The 14712-nt window shown below is 40.7% G+C and overlaps 3 protein-coding genes across 3 annotated transcripts in view; 1 reads left to right on the plus strand and 2 right to left on the minus strand.

Annotated features, from left to right (window-relative positions):
• Positions 1-10931, minus strand: part of LOC115270035 (uncharacterized) — a 77005-nt gene extending 66074 nt beyond the window's left edge. Inside the window, exon 1 of the mRNA XM_029878978.2 lies at positions 10757-10931. The gene's annotated coding sequence lies outside the window, so the exon portion shown is untranslated. The remainder of the gene's footprint in view (positions 1-10756) is intronic.
• A 164-nt stretch (positions 10932-11095) lies between these two features.
• On the plus strand, positions 11096-12008 carry LOC109400679 (uncharacterized). Its single transcript, XM_019673175.3, has 2 exons — positions 11096-11580; positions 11647-12008. The coding sequence occupies exons 1-2, from the start codon at positions 11142-11144 to the stop codon at positions 11988-11990; spliced, it is 783 nt and encodes a 260-aa protein (XP_019528720.3). The 5' UTR covers positions 11096-11141; the 3' UTR covers positions 11991-12008.
• A 124-nt stretch (positions 12009-12132) lies between these two features.
• On the minus strand, positions 12133-14201 carry LOC109400677 (eukaryotic translation initiation factor 2 subunit 2). Its single transcript, XM_019673174.3, has 3 exons — positions 14021-14201; positions 13325-13775; positions 12133-12970 (listed from the first exon to the last, which is right to left on the minus strand). The coding sequence occupies exons 1-3, from the start codon at positions 14036-14038 to the stop codon at positions 12447-12449; spliced, it is 993 nt and encodes a 330-aa protein (XP_019528719.1). The 5' UTR covers positions 14039-14201; the 3' UTR covers positions 12133-12446.
• Positions 14202-14712: the final 511 nt, after the last annotated feature.

Genomic DNA, 14712 nt, shown 5'->3' on the forward strand with positions numbered 1-14712 from the left:
TCAATCTATTTATCTTACTTATGAACTGATTCAAGAACTTTAACTTTGGTCTGATGCGTTTTTTAATGTTTGCTACACGTTAGATTATTCAATTATTTAATCTTATTCATAACATCGATTTCTCAGGACAGTTAACATCACCAAATCAAATGTAATGCACTTCAATATAATACATTTACACTTGGCGTTTAATTAGCTTTATCTTGAACTGGTTGAAATTAGATTAAGTTTTCGAATGAACCTGCGCTACTGTTCATTTTATAATACATTTTATAACAACATCAAAGTCTAAGTGACACTGAAATCAATCACATTTTTCTAGATTTTTCCCGGACAGGATCCACTGGAAAAATGTACTTCATTCAGTGTAGATTCAACGAAGCGAATTGATCAATTCCACGTCAAATTATGGTCAAATCGACCAAATTCATAGGTCTATTTTTCGAATGAAATTTTGCACTTCTTTTCATAATAGTTAAATTCACGTTTTAACGTAAGTGGCAGTGAAGAAACAATGTATAAAATGATTTCTGATGAAACATAAATTTAATATGTTCATATTCAAAACATTGCTTGTTTTGAAATCGAGTTTGATAATAAAATATGATGTTTATTTTGAATAAAAAATGGTCTTAGTCGCTATCTTTCTATAAGCTAGCGTATTCGAGATATAAGCAAATATTTGAAATAAATAAATCAACAAATTATTCATCTATTCCACCAATGAAGTTCTCCATCCAACCAACCAACACCAAGCTTTCAAAATTGTAGAATATGTGGGGCAAGATGGCCACCTTAAGCTTAGGCGCCTTAGGAGCATATACTTTCATTAGAATATGGCTATTTAAGGACAGACTTGTTAGAATCCCAAAATGGCCGCCACAATGATCAACTTTGGTACATACTCACGATTTCGAGGGCACAAATCTTTTCGTAAACAAAACCAGCACACCTGAGCTTCTCATTTTAAGCTTATTATAAGTGAGCAAGAACAGAATAATAAAATGCACTGTTGTTTGAAGCTTGCTCCTTGAGATTTGTGCGTCTGAAGTTCTGATGCATTTTTGAAGCGGGATTTTAGGACGTTTGTCCTTAACACTCATCCGCTTTGTTTGATGTCTTTTCTGTCTTTTTAACACAAAAAGCATTTTATTTTGCACTATGAATGGGGGCAAGACGGCCACAGAGCTAAATTTTTACAATCAGTGTGCTTCAATCCCTAAGCAACGTTCAATAAACTAAGGTCGAATCATCCGCAACGCTTTGCCTACAGATGGTGTGGTATTTGCCAACATTTCCTTTATGATAAGGTTTGAAATAAAATTGATAGAAATTTCTTTGAAAATGTTCTATGATTTGGACTTTTTTTTTCAGCAAACTTGAAACTCTCGAAACGATTTATCTGCAGATACATTACTGATTGACACGAATGCCATTTATAGTGTAAGTAAAGCGTCATTAATAAATAAAAAAAATACTATTTTCATGCATTATACTGTAATTCAACGTCTTGTAACGAACCCTCTTATGGCGGTTTTAGCTACGATTTTCCATCCCTGTGCCAAAATATTCAATAAAACCAATCACCGTTCATCAGCAAATAACTTCAAAGTAGTTAATTTTGACAGCTCCAACTAATATGGAAAAGCAATTTTCTGTGGTTTTGCAGTATCTCTAAACATCAATAATAGTTTTAAGGCTGCTTTACATTGATTTTTGGATGGCGACATAGGCCTGGTCGCATGGTTCACGAAGGAATACAAAGAAGATACTCCAATATAGACAAACTACAGCGATGCGCGGACATCGCTAAGTGTAACATTTTCTGATGTTCTCTCATCGTTGACCTCAAACAGCTACCGTCTTACCCCGCTCGTTCGACACGTTTTAATTCGACACTTTTTAATTCGTACCCCGCTTATTCGACACATGTCGAATTAAAAAGTGTTGGAATGTCACAGCGATGTACACTGTAAATGCAAAACAGTTTAATATTGCGCTTATACTCGCACCCGCAGCAGCTCCTCTTGCAGACGCTAATTCCGGAAGTTCAGTTTTGACGCTATTTGACGCCCAAACCGCCTGAAGATCAACCGGAATCGACCAAGGATGGCAACAATCGTAAAAAGAACGAGCTTTTCATTCGCACCACCGCAATGTCTGTTGAAATCATGTTTCATAACAAATCCGGAAATCAAAACAAAATAGAGTTGCCAAATTTCAATGAGCAACGTGGTGTAGGGTGACCAGTTTGTCGAATTAAAAGTTTACCCTGGTTATTCGACAACAGTCGGTACAAATATTAGCGTGGGTCATCGTTTATATGGAAAAATGAAAAATTCAATGGTATCCCATCATATCAGGGCTTTTTCGATCCCATTTCAGGACCCAAATAAGTGTGCAAAGTTTGAGCACGATAGGTTATGCCTACGTTTTGCGCATCGCGTTTGAAGTTTGTATGGGAAAAACATGGGAAAACACACTTTGCATTTCTCTCATAACAAGCTCAATTTTTTTTCTAAAACCATGTAACCGATAAAGTGAAACATAGCCTAGGGTGTCCTGAAAAACTTTGTCGAAGACCGCGAAGTGATCTGATGCTTATGAAAAATGTTATAGCGTTGACATTGCTTGCCGAAACAGCATGATTTTGTTGCTATTGTTATTCCTTTACATGTTAAAACATAAACACATGCATGCGATTCGTTGGTTATAACTATTTTCACAAGCATCGAATCGCTTTGCGGTCTTCAACAAAGTTTTTCAGAACATCCTAGGCTGTCATTTTATAGTATCGGTTGAAAAGTTTCAGACATGACAAAAATGCAAAAAAGTATGTTTTCCCATAAAAAAATTCCATACAAATTTCAATTGCAATGCGTAAAGTGTAGACACAACCGATCGTGCTCAAATTTTGCACAGATACTCAAGACCCGAAACGGAACCAAAAAAGCTTTGATCTGAGAAAACGGTTCCGATGACCCACACTAATAAATATACGTTATTTCCATCATTTTTAAACGCATTTTTGCTTTTAAATATTATTTGATTTAATTGTACTTCTGATGTTGTAGGTAGTGTTGCCAAAATAATCAAAAGTTATGACAATATAATATTCTTGTCGAATACATCACCACAAACAGACTTAGACTTAGAACAAATTCCTTGAAAAATTATCGTTCAGTTACACTAGCACCAGCTGGTGAGAATATTGCGCAAAGCACCGAGCTTCAAACCCGAACAAAAACGTTGCGCGCGCCTCTGGTTGTCAAAGTAACAACTGCGGAGATTTAAAATGATCGTTAAAACCGTGGGCGATGAAAATTGTGTGAGTGTTACGTCTGTTTGTCTGTGGCATCACTATCATTACACTAAAATAATTCTGAGCTTATTTTATCAGACACTATACATACATTGTACCCCTAGTCTGACACGATCACTTCAAATGAATCTTTATACAGTGACCCCACAATTTATGAATCGGCAAAAATTACCACAGTTTATGGATCACTCATTTGATCAACATGATGATTCATAGTGTACAAAATTAAGGTAATTCATCGGTGTGGGGTCACTGTACGTATCATATCATAAACAGTTCCGATTGAAAAGCCATCTAATCAAACTAAATGACATTTGCGCATATCGGAGTTATATGCACAAAACACGATCGATACATTAGCTGTGCATATAACTTTGGCCGAATGGAAAAGCAACATTGGCAGATAAAGTGGAATACATTTTGCAGAATTCCGCAATTCCAGTAAGTGAGCTCGTAGTCGTGTGGCTAGCGGAGTCGGTCAAATTAGGCGTTGTGAGTTTGGTTCCCGCTCCAGCCTGGCATCTCCAGTAATGATTCAGTTCTAGTTATATTTTTAAAACGATTACAAAATTTGCAACTGTCAAAAACAGAACTCAAACATGGGCGTCTTCAACAGCAGTTCTAAATCCTGCATACTTTTTGCGGAAATCGGTAAATTTATTTGTTAACGACATAATAAATCATAAGCCCCGTTGGACTCGGTCGAATGGTGTTCCCAGAGGGCATTCATGTGATTTACCATGGCAACAACATAAATAGAACGCAGCAAAATCTTGTTTCAAATTTGTGATAAAATAGAACGGGGTCGTATGTCAGTTACAAATTTTGTAACAAAACTGTTCGAATTTATAGGGGAAGACGGGGTAAGAAGGCCCGCCGGGGTAAGACGGACCACCTACAGTTCACCATGAAAATGTCGTTTTCTATAAACTTTCACCTAGTGCTCTGTTCAAGTAAGAAATATTTGTCATTTTGAGCCATTTTGCGCAATGTTTATATTGAGATTTTCAAAACAAATAAACAAAACAAAGATTTTGCTCCATGATGATGTATTTGATCTAATTTTGTCGCATATAACCTTAAGGATTTTGATTCGGAATAAAGTTTTTAAACCAAAAAAGTAACCCGTTCATAACTTACCAGGAGTGTTAACAAAACATAAGAGGAACGGGATTGAGATTGAAAACAAAAATCCTTATAAACTAGCCTCATGAGTAAAATCTGCCCAAGCGGGGTAAAAGCGACCACCTCGAACGGGGTAAGACGGCCACCCCCCAGATCATAGAATAATATGGCTGCACCCAATTTATCGAAAATTGTTTGTTGAAAATATGCCATTTCACATAAATAAACTCATATTTGCGTTGTTTGCGCTGGACGTAACCAGAAACATCATTTTTGTGATGTAAATGGGTGTTTGAGTATCCATATTTACGATACCCCAATAAAAATAATAAATGGTAACCCCCGGGCAATTATGTTAACCAATTTTCCATGTGAGGGACTTGAAGAAGTCATATCTTATTTCAACGTATGGAATTCAAACATTTCTAATCACTATTGTTTAAAAAAAATAGTGATGGTCCTTCTTACCCCGCTGGTGGGCCGTCTTACCCCGTCGTCAAAAAATAAAGTGCTTTTTAATCAAATTTTCAAATAGCTCAAAACTATAAAAGTTTCAACAGAACAAATCGAAAAATAATTTTCTTGCATGCCCAACACATCGAAAAATGATATGCTGTGTTGAAACTAGTGTAATCATTGTCAGTGTTAGGTTATGATTTTTACGGCTTAGGGTGGCCGTCTTACCCCGTCTTCCCCTACATTTGAAACGCCTGCTGAACATGGTCAAGATGCAGTTCCAGATGCATTTTATAACTACCATACATTTTATAACGCTCCTGGAGATGCCCCAAAGAATTTTTTTTCATCTTATAAAAAGATACCCAAGTAATCATAAGGCCGTAAAATGGCATTAAGTCGGTTCTATAGCCGAATAAAGAGCCTGGTTAACATAGCTTATTGGCTCTGTATCCTCTTATAGAGCTGCTCAAAAGCCACTTTTGGCGAATTATTCGGCTGATATACGGCCAACTTCAAAATGTCGTACCAAGTCTCTGGAGCGACAGTTGTCAAAAGTTTGTCTCCAGTTTCTTTTCTAACTTCTTTCGCTACTGAAGTTGTTTTTTTTGCTACTTGATCCAGAGTTTAGTTGCTGTCCTCCGGGTTCCTGATAGAGAGTCCAAGCCCGTTGCGTTTCCCATCTGCTCCACCGATGTACCATGGAAACAGTGTGATCAAACTAGTATTTAAACCATGAAAAAACAAAAGTTTAGGCATCTCGACGGTTAAAAATGGTATGGGAGAGTGATGATTTAGTGGTAAACGGTGGTGAAAAAAAGCGGGAATTGATGCAGGAGAAGCAATACATATATACATATAAATGGTCGAGAAACTTTGTAGAAGAGGAGGAAATTGAGCTGGAGTTTGTCTTGAAGCTAATAAACTATGAGAATCGTGTCTAGAATCACCACAATTGCTTGTAAAAAAATAAAAATATACATTATCCATTAAACAGCATTCCAAGCAGCATTTGAATAACAAAAATTATCCCGTTCCCCCGATCCCGATCCGATAACATTCATGTTAAAATGTATCGACTTGAGTCTGTTTTGGTCGACATTTATTTTGATTGATGCAAACGTAATGTGCTCCAAGCCCTGTGACAGCACTGACAAACTTATTTACAGCTTGTAGGCTTTATATAGGCATAGAGGGCTTATGTTACTGCTTATGTTACTGCTTACTGTTTAAAGTGCCTACGAGCATTAGGAATGCTTATAGTTTTTTTTGGCACTGAAAAGCTGTTTAATGACCGTTATAATGCTCAGAACAGTTCTTAGTGGTTACCTGGGTATTATTGGAGTTGCATATACATTGGCACACCCAGCCCACATGATATAAGCAAAATGCATGCCATATAACAGCATTATGGTGATCTGAGAGCCATGCCACATGCGTCGGATATAACTCTCACTTCAATTCAACTTCTCAATTCAACCTTAGATTAGATTCATATGATATTCCAATAATGCAGTAATATATGGCTGACGTATATGTAACTGTGATCGAGAGAGTTGGCTAAGTGTAGCGTCGCCGAGCCGTCTTTCTTGATTGCGCTCTCGTATTGAACCGAGCAAGAGAATGAATAGCATATTTCGGGTAGCATTTCCGAGTAGGGTCTGAGACCATTAGGACAGGGACACCTATTATGGGTACTTACTGCTATAACTCAATCAAATTCAAACTGATTGACTTGATTTTTGCACATGGCTAGATACTGTGCGTATCGAATAGTGTCTCAAAAATCAAGTCAATCGGTTCGAAATTGACTGAGTTATAGCAGTAAGTGTCCAATGTAGGTGCTCCTGCCCAAATGGTCCCAGATCCTACATCGCTTCACGATGTGTTATATTTTCGGGCCGCCATCAAACCGGACTTCGCACAATCAAGTCGCGACACGACCCAACTCGCGACGTTTTATAATCATGTCAAAAGAAGTGCGCATCCTTCCCGTTGTTGTCAGCAACACAGCGCACTAGATGCGAAACAGTTGCGACACTTGTGGACCAAGAAAATGACAATTTTTGATTGAATGTCGGTCTTGATTCCAACCGGATAGACAATACTAGTTGAGTGTAGCACAAACTGAGTATAGACCACACTGAAATAATTCTAAAAGCCTATTTTATCAGACACCACACATATATTGTACCCCTAGTCTGACACGTTCATTTCAAATGAATCGTTATACGTATCATTTCATAAACAGTTCCGATTGAAAAGCCTTCCAATAAAACTAAATGACACTTGCGCATATCGGAGTTTAATGCACATAACACGATCGATACATTAGCTGTGCATATATCTTTGGCCAGGTGTAAAATCAACATTGGCAGATAAAGCGGAACACGTTTTGCAGAATTCCGCAATTCCAGTAAATGAGCTTCGTGGTCGTGCGGCTAGCGGCGTCGGTCAGTTAGGGGTTGTGGGTTCGATTCCCGCTCCAGCCTAAGGAAACTTTTTTTCAACATATGAAGGATATTATTGGAGTTGCACATACATTGGCGCACCCAGCCCACATGATAGAAGCAAAATGCATGGCATATAACAGTAGCATGGCCATCTGAGAGTCATTACCACATGCGTCGCATATAACTCTCACTTCCCATTTTCAACCTTAGATTAAATTCATACGATATTCCAATAGTGCAGTAATATATGACTGACATATAACTGCGATCGAGAGAGTTGGCTCAGTGCACTCAGTGACTCGCGATAAAATTCCAAACTCTGAGCAACCCTGTAATTGAACACGTAATTGAGCGACATGCTTTTAACCTTCTTCGTACATTAGCTGACCTTCACCGCGCTGACGTAGTGCATGCTCAGTATACCTCAGTATACCAGGATAGCTAAGATCAATCTTCAGCATAAATAAACACCAACGATCAATCTTTGCAGACTTATGCCCATTATTATGGTACAGCTCAAGTGGCCTTAGTACAAGAACCTTACTTTCGTAAGGGAAATCTTCTATCTAGGAAACCTTGTGAACCCGGTGTTTGCTACTTTCAGTAAACATGAAATGGCAAACTCGCGTGTCATGCCTCGAGCCTTGTCAACAACGCAATACAGTATGCGGCAGGAAAAAATGCGAAAGTGTTTATCAACTTCAAACCTCGTTTTCGTCCATTTGACGTTAACCAATCTATCATAGACTATGTTTCAACGTTCCATGATCTCTGATAGGCTAGTTTTCTGAAAAGGTTATTAAAAATTTTCCCATTTTGGTCAATAACCTTTACAGGGCGGCGCCTGAAGCTAGACAATCAGAATTTTCAAACCGCAGAAAAGTACACAGGTCGCTAAATTTCGTATCCGATTAAACACAATTTTCCATTTTCTCTACAATATCACCAAATATATGTACTTATTTCATCTAGTATGTAAAACTACATGGCTCTGGTACAGTGTGATCTGGTTGTTCATTGGTTAAGCTATTTTTTTTTACTGCTATAGTCATTTTGTTTAATGACCATTGGGCGCGCAGTTTTTTGATACCCGCTTATTAGGCTTACATTATCACATGTTAAACATCAAATATGTTCATTTTTATTTTCCAGTACTAGAATATAGACATTGACTGATACACTGTCATGAAAAAATAGTCATATATACCCCATATTTAACGTGTAATAGTGCCTTGAACTTTTCGCATTTTTTCCTGCCGCACCCTGTAGTTGCTACACTTATCTCTGTACCAACCACCAGAGATGTATGTGCTATCACAATTGATGTATCTGTTGGAAACCTCAACAGGAAATACGTCTATTGTTCGGTTTATTTACCGCATGATGAACCATCCCCTACGGATGCTTTCAAACAAGTCATCGCATACTGTACTTCAAAAGGCCTTCCGCTAATTGTTGGCAGTGATGCTAATGCTCACCATATCATCTGGGGCAGCTCAGATATTAACTTGAGAGGCTCCAGTTTAATGGAATACTTAAGTAGTGCAGATTTTGCATTACTTATCATAGGCAACCGCCCAACGTTTATGGTATCTGCTAGAGAGGAAGTGTTAGACATAACTCTTTGCTCTAGCAGAATTTGTCACGAGCTGACCAGTTGGCATGTGTCAGATGAATAATCTTTATCTGACCATCGCTACATCTTTTTTGAACATTTAAGAGTTATACTTCGCAAACATTGCGTTTCAGGAATTCTCGGTCAACAAACTGGGATCTTTTTACTGATTTGGTTGCGGCCAAATTTCATGGATACTCACCATCTATTGACACTCCCAAGTGATTTAGATGATGCCGTAGATACTACAACGACCTTCATCATGGAAGCTTTTGAAGAAGCATGCCCTCTACGGTCTGTAAAGATCACAAGAGGAACCCCTTGGTGGAACTCTGATCTTGCGAAACTCAGGAAACAGTTGGAGCAGACGACGTTCCGCTGGTTCGGAGGCTTTCAGGTCGGCTCGCAAGGCCTACGGGAAAGCTCTCCGGTCTGCTGAACGATCCGGCTGGAAAAACCTTTGTACAAATGTTTCCAGTTTGAGTGAAGTCAGTCGGTTAAACAAAATCCTTGTGAAATCTAAGGATTTCCGAGTGAACGAACTTCGTTTGCCAAATGACGATCTGACTTCCTCTGATAAGGAAGTTCTGGAATGCTTATTCAGCACACACTTCCCTGGATGTGTGGACGTTACATCTTCGGATGAACCTGATGTCTTTTCTTGTAGTTATGAGCCTTCGGCTCGGAGTATTGTAACTATAGAATCGATTGAGTGGGCACTTAATAGCTTTGCTCCTTTCAAATTTCCTGAGGCAGATGGGATTTATCCAATTTTGCTTCAGAAGGGGTTTGTTCATTTTAAACATGTATTCCAATTAGCTTTCCAATATACGGTTCCGGTTCCTTGACCTGAGCAAAAGTTTTGTAACTAGCAGGCTATCTTACTTACTTAAATAAATTACAAATTAAATTACATGTTTTGAAAAAAAATACTTGTTTGCAGTTTTGCTACAGGGTACATTCCCAAATCTTGGCGGGATATTACTGTGAAGTTCATTCTGGGCCGTGCGTCGTATGAAGAAGCAAATAGTGTCAGACCTATCAGTTTGACCTCTGAAATGCTTAGAACGCATTGTGGATCATCACATCCGTGATGTTCATCTGGCCATCGTGCCTCTTCATGTGAATTAGCATGCCTACCAATCTGGTAAGTCCACTGTGACTCTTCTACACAAGGTTGTACCATATAAACAGACCCTAGCTTCTAGATTATACTAGTTTTCTTGACCCGATAAAAAGTGTAAACTAACTGGTTATCGTTTTCAATAAAAATTACAATTACAATTACAAGCTTGTCACCTCGCGTGTCACATTTCAAAAATGACTGAATTTGTTGAGACAACCTGAAAATTACGGTGGGCGTAAAGTGGGGGTAGCGTCTAATAGGAGACCCGACTGTATGTTTAAAATTCTTTCGCAAACTCAATCAAGACTTTTTATGCTGACAGATTAACACCGTCATTATTGGTGGATTTACCCTATTACGTTTGCGAATGTAAACATTAGCATAATTCTACCTCACTAGGTACTAAATAATTTCAATATTCACCATTTGTTTTAAAACTAACTAATTTCACTATAGTTGTATCGAAAAGAAATCAATACACGGCCTTGAATATAAACTAAAACGAATTTTATCACCAAAATACAAAATATTTTGCCATTCATCGGCACCCAAAACTGTACGCCATATTGCCGTCTACAGGGCACGCTTCCCACCGTTCGGGGTGCTGCGTTGCGTGTGATAAAAATAAATTGAATTTTCCACCCCAAGGTGGGACTTACCACGCCGAATTTCTACTTTTTCGTTTCACCACTCGAATACTCCAGCAAAATGCACCTTTTTAGTTGGGAAAAACGCATCAACAGACGGTCGAAATTGCAATTTTCTTCACGACGCAAAGTTTTCACACGCAGTTAGCAAATTTTTCCTTTCCGATAATGAAAATTTTGACTGACGTTTCTTCGCGGCGACCACCTTTTTCAGTTTTGTTCGGTTGGCAATGCCGTGTGAGTGACAAACGCGAGTGACTCATCGTGAGTGCCAGCGGCGAATGTGAAGATCAATACAAAACTCGCTAATCCAATTGGATTCCTCCATGGCGCGAAATGAGAACAGCTGGATGGAATAAATTTCGTTCGTGCAGTGATCTTTTTTCAAATTTTTTATATGGACAAAACACCAATCGCACGTATTAAATCGGAGCCCGACCTCGAGGAGGAAATTCCGCGTTTCGTTGCATCGGCTTCCGGCATACCGGCTTCTGTCGAATTGGTAGACCTAACCAACGACGAGTACTTCAGTGAGTTCAAAAACTTCCTGGACAACATTCAAGATCACCGGACACAGGCCGCCAAGAAGCGAACCCGCCAGCTGAAGCACGTTTCCGATGTGATGGCACTGCAAGTGGCACACATTCAGCTGATCAGCTTCTACCAAGAGTCGTACGTATGCTCCCTGTTCGGTATCGATTTCCGGAATGTTATGGTGTATGGAAGGATAATCCCTGGAACGGTGAAGCACGAAAACAACACACAGATCTACAAGTTGGATGATGGCTCGGGAATGGTGGAAGTTTACTATGCTCACGGATTGAAACGAGACATTGGTAAGAAGACGCCGACGAAACATTAATTTATCAGAGAAGCATTCCAGTTCCAATTCTTACGCACAGATAACCTGACCGCGGTGCATTCCTGCGAGAACATTCTAACGACTCGCACCCCGCTCAACGAGGAACAGGTCCCGAAAGATGCCCAGCAGCTGGCCAACTTGAAACTGCTTCTAGCCTTGGTAAAAACTCGCTGCCAGCAACGGTTGCAGTACTTTCCGCTCGGAACTCGGTGTTTTGCCATCGGGAGACCTTTCATGAACCGGCACGATCGGGTGTCGCTGTACGCTTACAGTATGCATGCCGATGGCGACGGCTTGGTGCCAGGCGAGACGGCTGAAATCTTCTGGAAGACCCACCTGGCCCTGTGCTATGAGCAGAAGTACGCAAGTGATTTGTTTCGGTGACGATTTCTTGAGATTTTTGCTTCTGACCTGTGATTATGGGTCGCATAGAGATAAGGAGCTATCGTCATGTCGTCTGTAGTCAGCTAAATCGAGGGAATTTAGTAGCATGGAGGGACTTCTTGGATCAAATCGAAACTAGACGTTGTGTTTACAATTACACAAGATAAGTGCAGTTTTATTGAGTCATATGAGGGTTTTGTAAAAAGGTGATTCTACTTGAATAAAGATTATGAATAAACATACAAACTTGTGTCTAATAATAGATTATGCTTGCTATGTGTTTGTATATTCTGTTTTCCAATGGTTCATAAACACAGTATTTTCACCGCAGAACTTTCCACTTCGGAACCAATTTCCCACGCAACACGGAATAATATGAAGGATTGAAGGAAACAAAACAAATAATTTTGCATACAATAGAACACAATCGCATTCGAACGCCCAAGCACAAGCGATTTAAGCCGTTTTCGCACGAATTGCCGCACGTTTGCTGGTGACGGCCTGGAAACCGGACTTAATACTAGCCACCGAGCATCGCGACCCGCACGATTCGCACTGCAGGAAGAACAGACGGGTGTCCTTCTGGAGGATGGTTTCGGGCGAGCGGCAGGTATGACACGTCACGTACTCCTTGATGTACCGCCGGAGCACGTTTTCGATCTGTTTCGGCTGGAAGCGACCCTTGATGATGAGCTGCGAGTTACCGTCCACCGAACCGCTCGTACCCAATTCCGCTAGCAAAAAGTCCAACAAGTGCTTCGGCTGCCTGTGGAGGGTTTTGCAGATTTCTGTGAAGTTGGCGAAGGAGGTCTTCTTGGTACCGACACGCAGGACCTGCGGCGGACGCATGACAAACTTCGGCTTCCTGCCGGCCGCCATGTCTGGGTTTTTGTCCAAAATGATTTCGAACACGCGCTGCAGCAGCTCGTCGTAGGTGTAGTCACGATCCGTAGCCGCCCAGGGGGTGCACTGTTCGTCCACTGAAGAAATGAAAAAAACACTCGGTTAGGGTCTGAATGGTGACAAATTACTAGAAGTTGGGAAAAGGTGTGCATAGCTTTGATCGGTTGCAAATGTGTTGAGACTTTTACACCCTCAATTATTTGCGCCGATTCAAATTAACATTAGGATGACCCGCTATGGGACAATACGCCTTTTCCCACTACATAAAGCAGTTAGTAAATAAGCTTATACCGAATTCCGTTACGATTCCGTCGTTATCCGTAAGGCATGTAAAGTTAAAAGAATCGTGATAACTACCATTCAGCTTTCTTAACATGTTCAGAATTTGTTAGAATTAACAACACACAAGAACCTCCGTCCCCAACACTTACCATTCTCCTTCTCTTCCTCCCGCGCGGCATCTTCCGCCTCCATCAGCTCGGTCAGATCCTTCTTCTTTTTCTTCTTCTTCTTCATGCTGAAGTCGATCTTCATGTCATCGTCCATTCCATCGTCTCCACCGAAGCCACCGCCCTCGCCATCGTCGCCACCCTTCAGCTCCTTCTCCCCCTCGCCTTCCACTCCGGCCAGGGCACTGTCGATGTCTTCCAGATTGAACGGCTTCTTCTTCTTCTTTTTCTTCTTGCCGCCAAATGTGTCCAGATCCAGGTTATCGTCCAGGTCGTCGGCCGCACCACCGCCAGTTCCTTCGCTGGCTGCACCCGCCGCAGACTCACTGGCCGGGGCCTCTGTCTCGCCGCCCTCCTCGGCTGCCATCGCTCCTTCCAAATCGAACGGAGTCTTCTTCTTCTTCTTTTTCTTCATCAACGAAGGATCGAAAATCTACAATACAAAGTTTAAAGGATATCCATGTAACGACATTTATATTCCACATTTAACCAGGTACGTAAACTAAATCCTCCGGAAAATCAAAAATTTCATCCAATCCTCCTATCGCTTAACCTCCAAATAGCATCGGTGCATGTCGCCGCAGCTAGGTAGGCGACCTGGCGACGAGCTCCAGCATGGCACTTTTTGAAAATCGATCTTTTCCCCAAAAACCACAACATCCGCCGCACAAAACTTACCGCATCATCCTCGGCCATGGTTGTGGAATTGATTTTTCACTAAATTGCACGGAAATGAACCGGATTTTTGCACTAAAATACACTTTTTCTAGCAGAAAACTCCGCACTTTGATGATGTTGCATCAGAAAAGTTTTCCACCCTTCTCTGCAGAGAGTTCGTTTGACAGACCGTCGTCGTCGTCGTCGTGTTCCGTTTTCCATCAGGTTCGTCCCGTTGCGAGGGGTTGTCAAATGGGACAGGTAGCACCAGCTACTTAAAAAATCCGACGACGGAAAAACGATAACATTTTGGCTCAGCTGCGAGAGCACTTTTCGTTTGCACGGAAAAAATGTTTCCATCAACACTGAAAAATATTTAAACCCAGCGAATAAGTTTAAAAATCTCAAATTTGGCGTTGCGCGTCCACTCTGGCCGCCCGCATAGAAATTTACCGTATGCAATACTGTTCAAACCATACATACATACATTTATTTTTTCAACATCATTAAGACAAGACATAATCAACAATAGTACGCCACAATACTCGGTTTGTGGCTGCCGCTCTCCATCCTCGGTCGCGCCCAATGCTCGCCAAGTCACGCTCCACCTGGTCCGCCCATCGTGCTCTCTGCGCTCCACGCCTTCTTGTGCCAACCGGATCCGTTGCAAACACCAGCTTTGCAGGGTTGTTGTCCGGCATTGTTGCAACATG

This window comes from Aedes albopictus, chromosome 2, assembly GCF_035046485.1.
Source record: "Aedes albopictus strain Foshan chromosome 2, AalbF5, whole genome shotgun sequence".
Lineage (NCBI taxonomy): Eukaryota > Metazoa > Arthropoda > Insecta > Diptera > Culicidae > Aedes > Aedes albopictus.

Coding starts and splice junctions, on each gene's coding strand:
- LOC109400679 (XM_019673175.3), top strand. CDS start 11,142: ATGGACAAAACACCAATCGCACGTATTAAATCGGAGCCCGACCTCGAG. Junction 11,581..11,646: donor CGGATTGAAACGAGACATTG/GTAAGAAGACGC, acceptor TCTTACGCACAG/ATAACCTGACCGCGGTGCAT.
- LOC109400677 (XM_019673174.3), bottom strand. Junction 12,971..13,324: donor GGAGGAAGAGAAGGAGAATG/GTAAGTGTTGGG, acceptor TCATTTCTTCAG/TGGACGAACAGTGCACCCCC.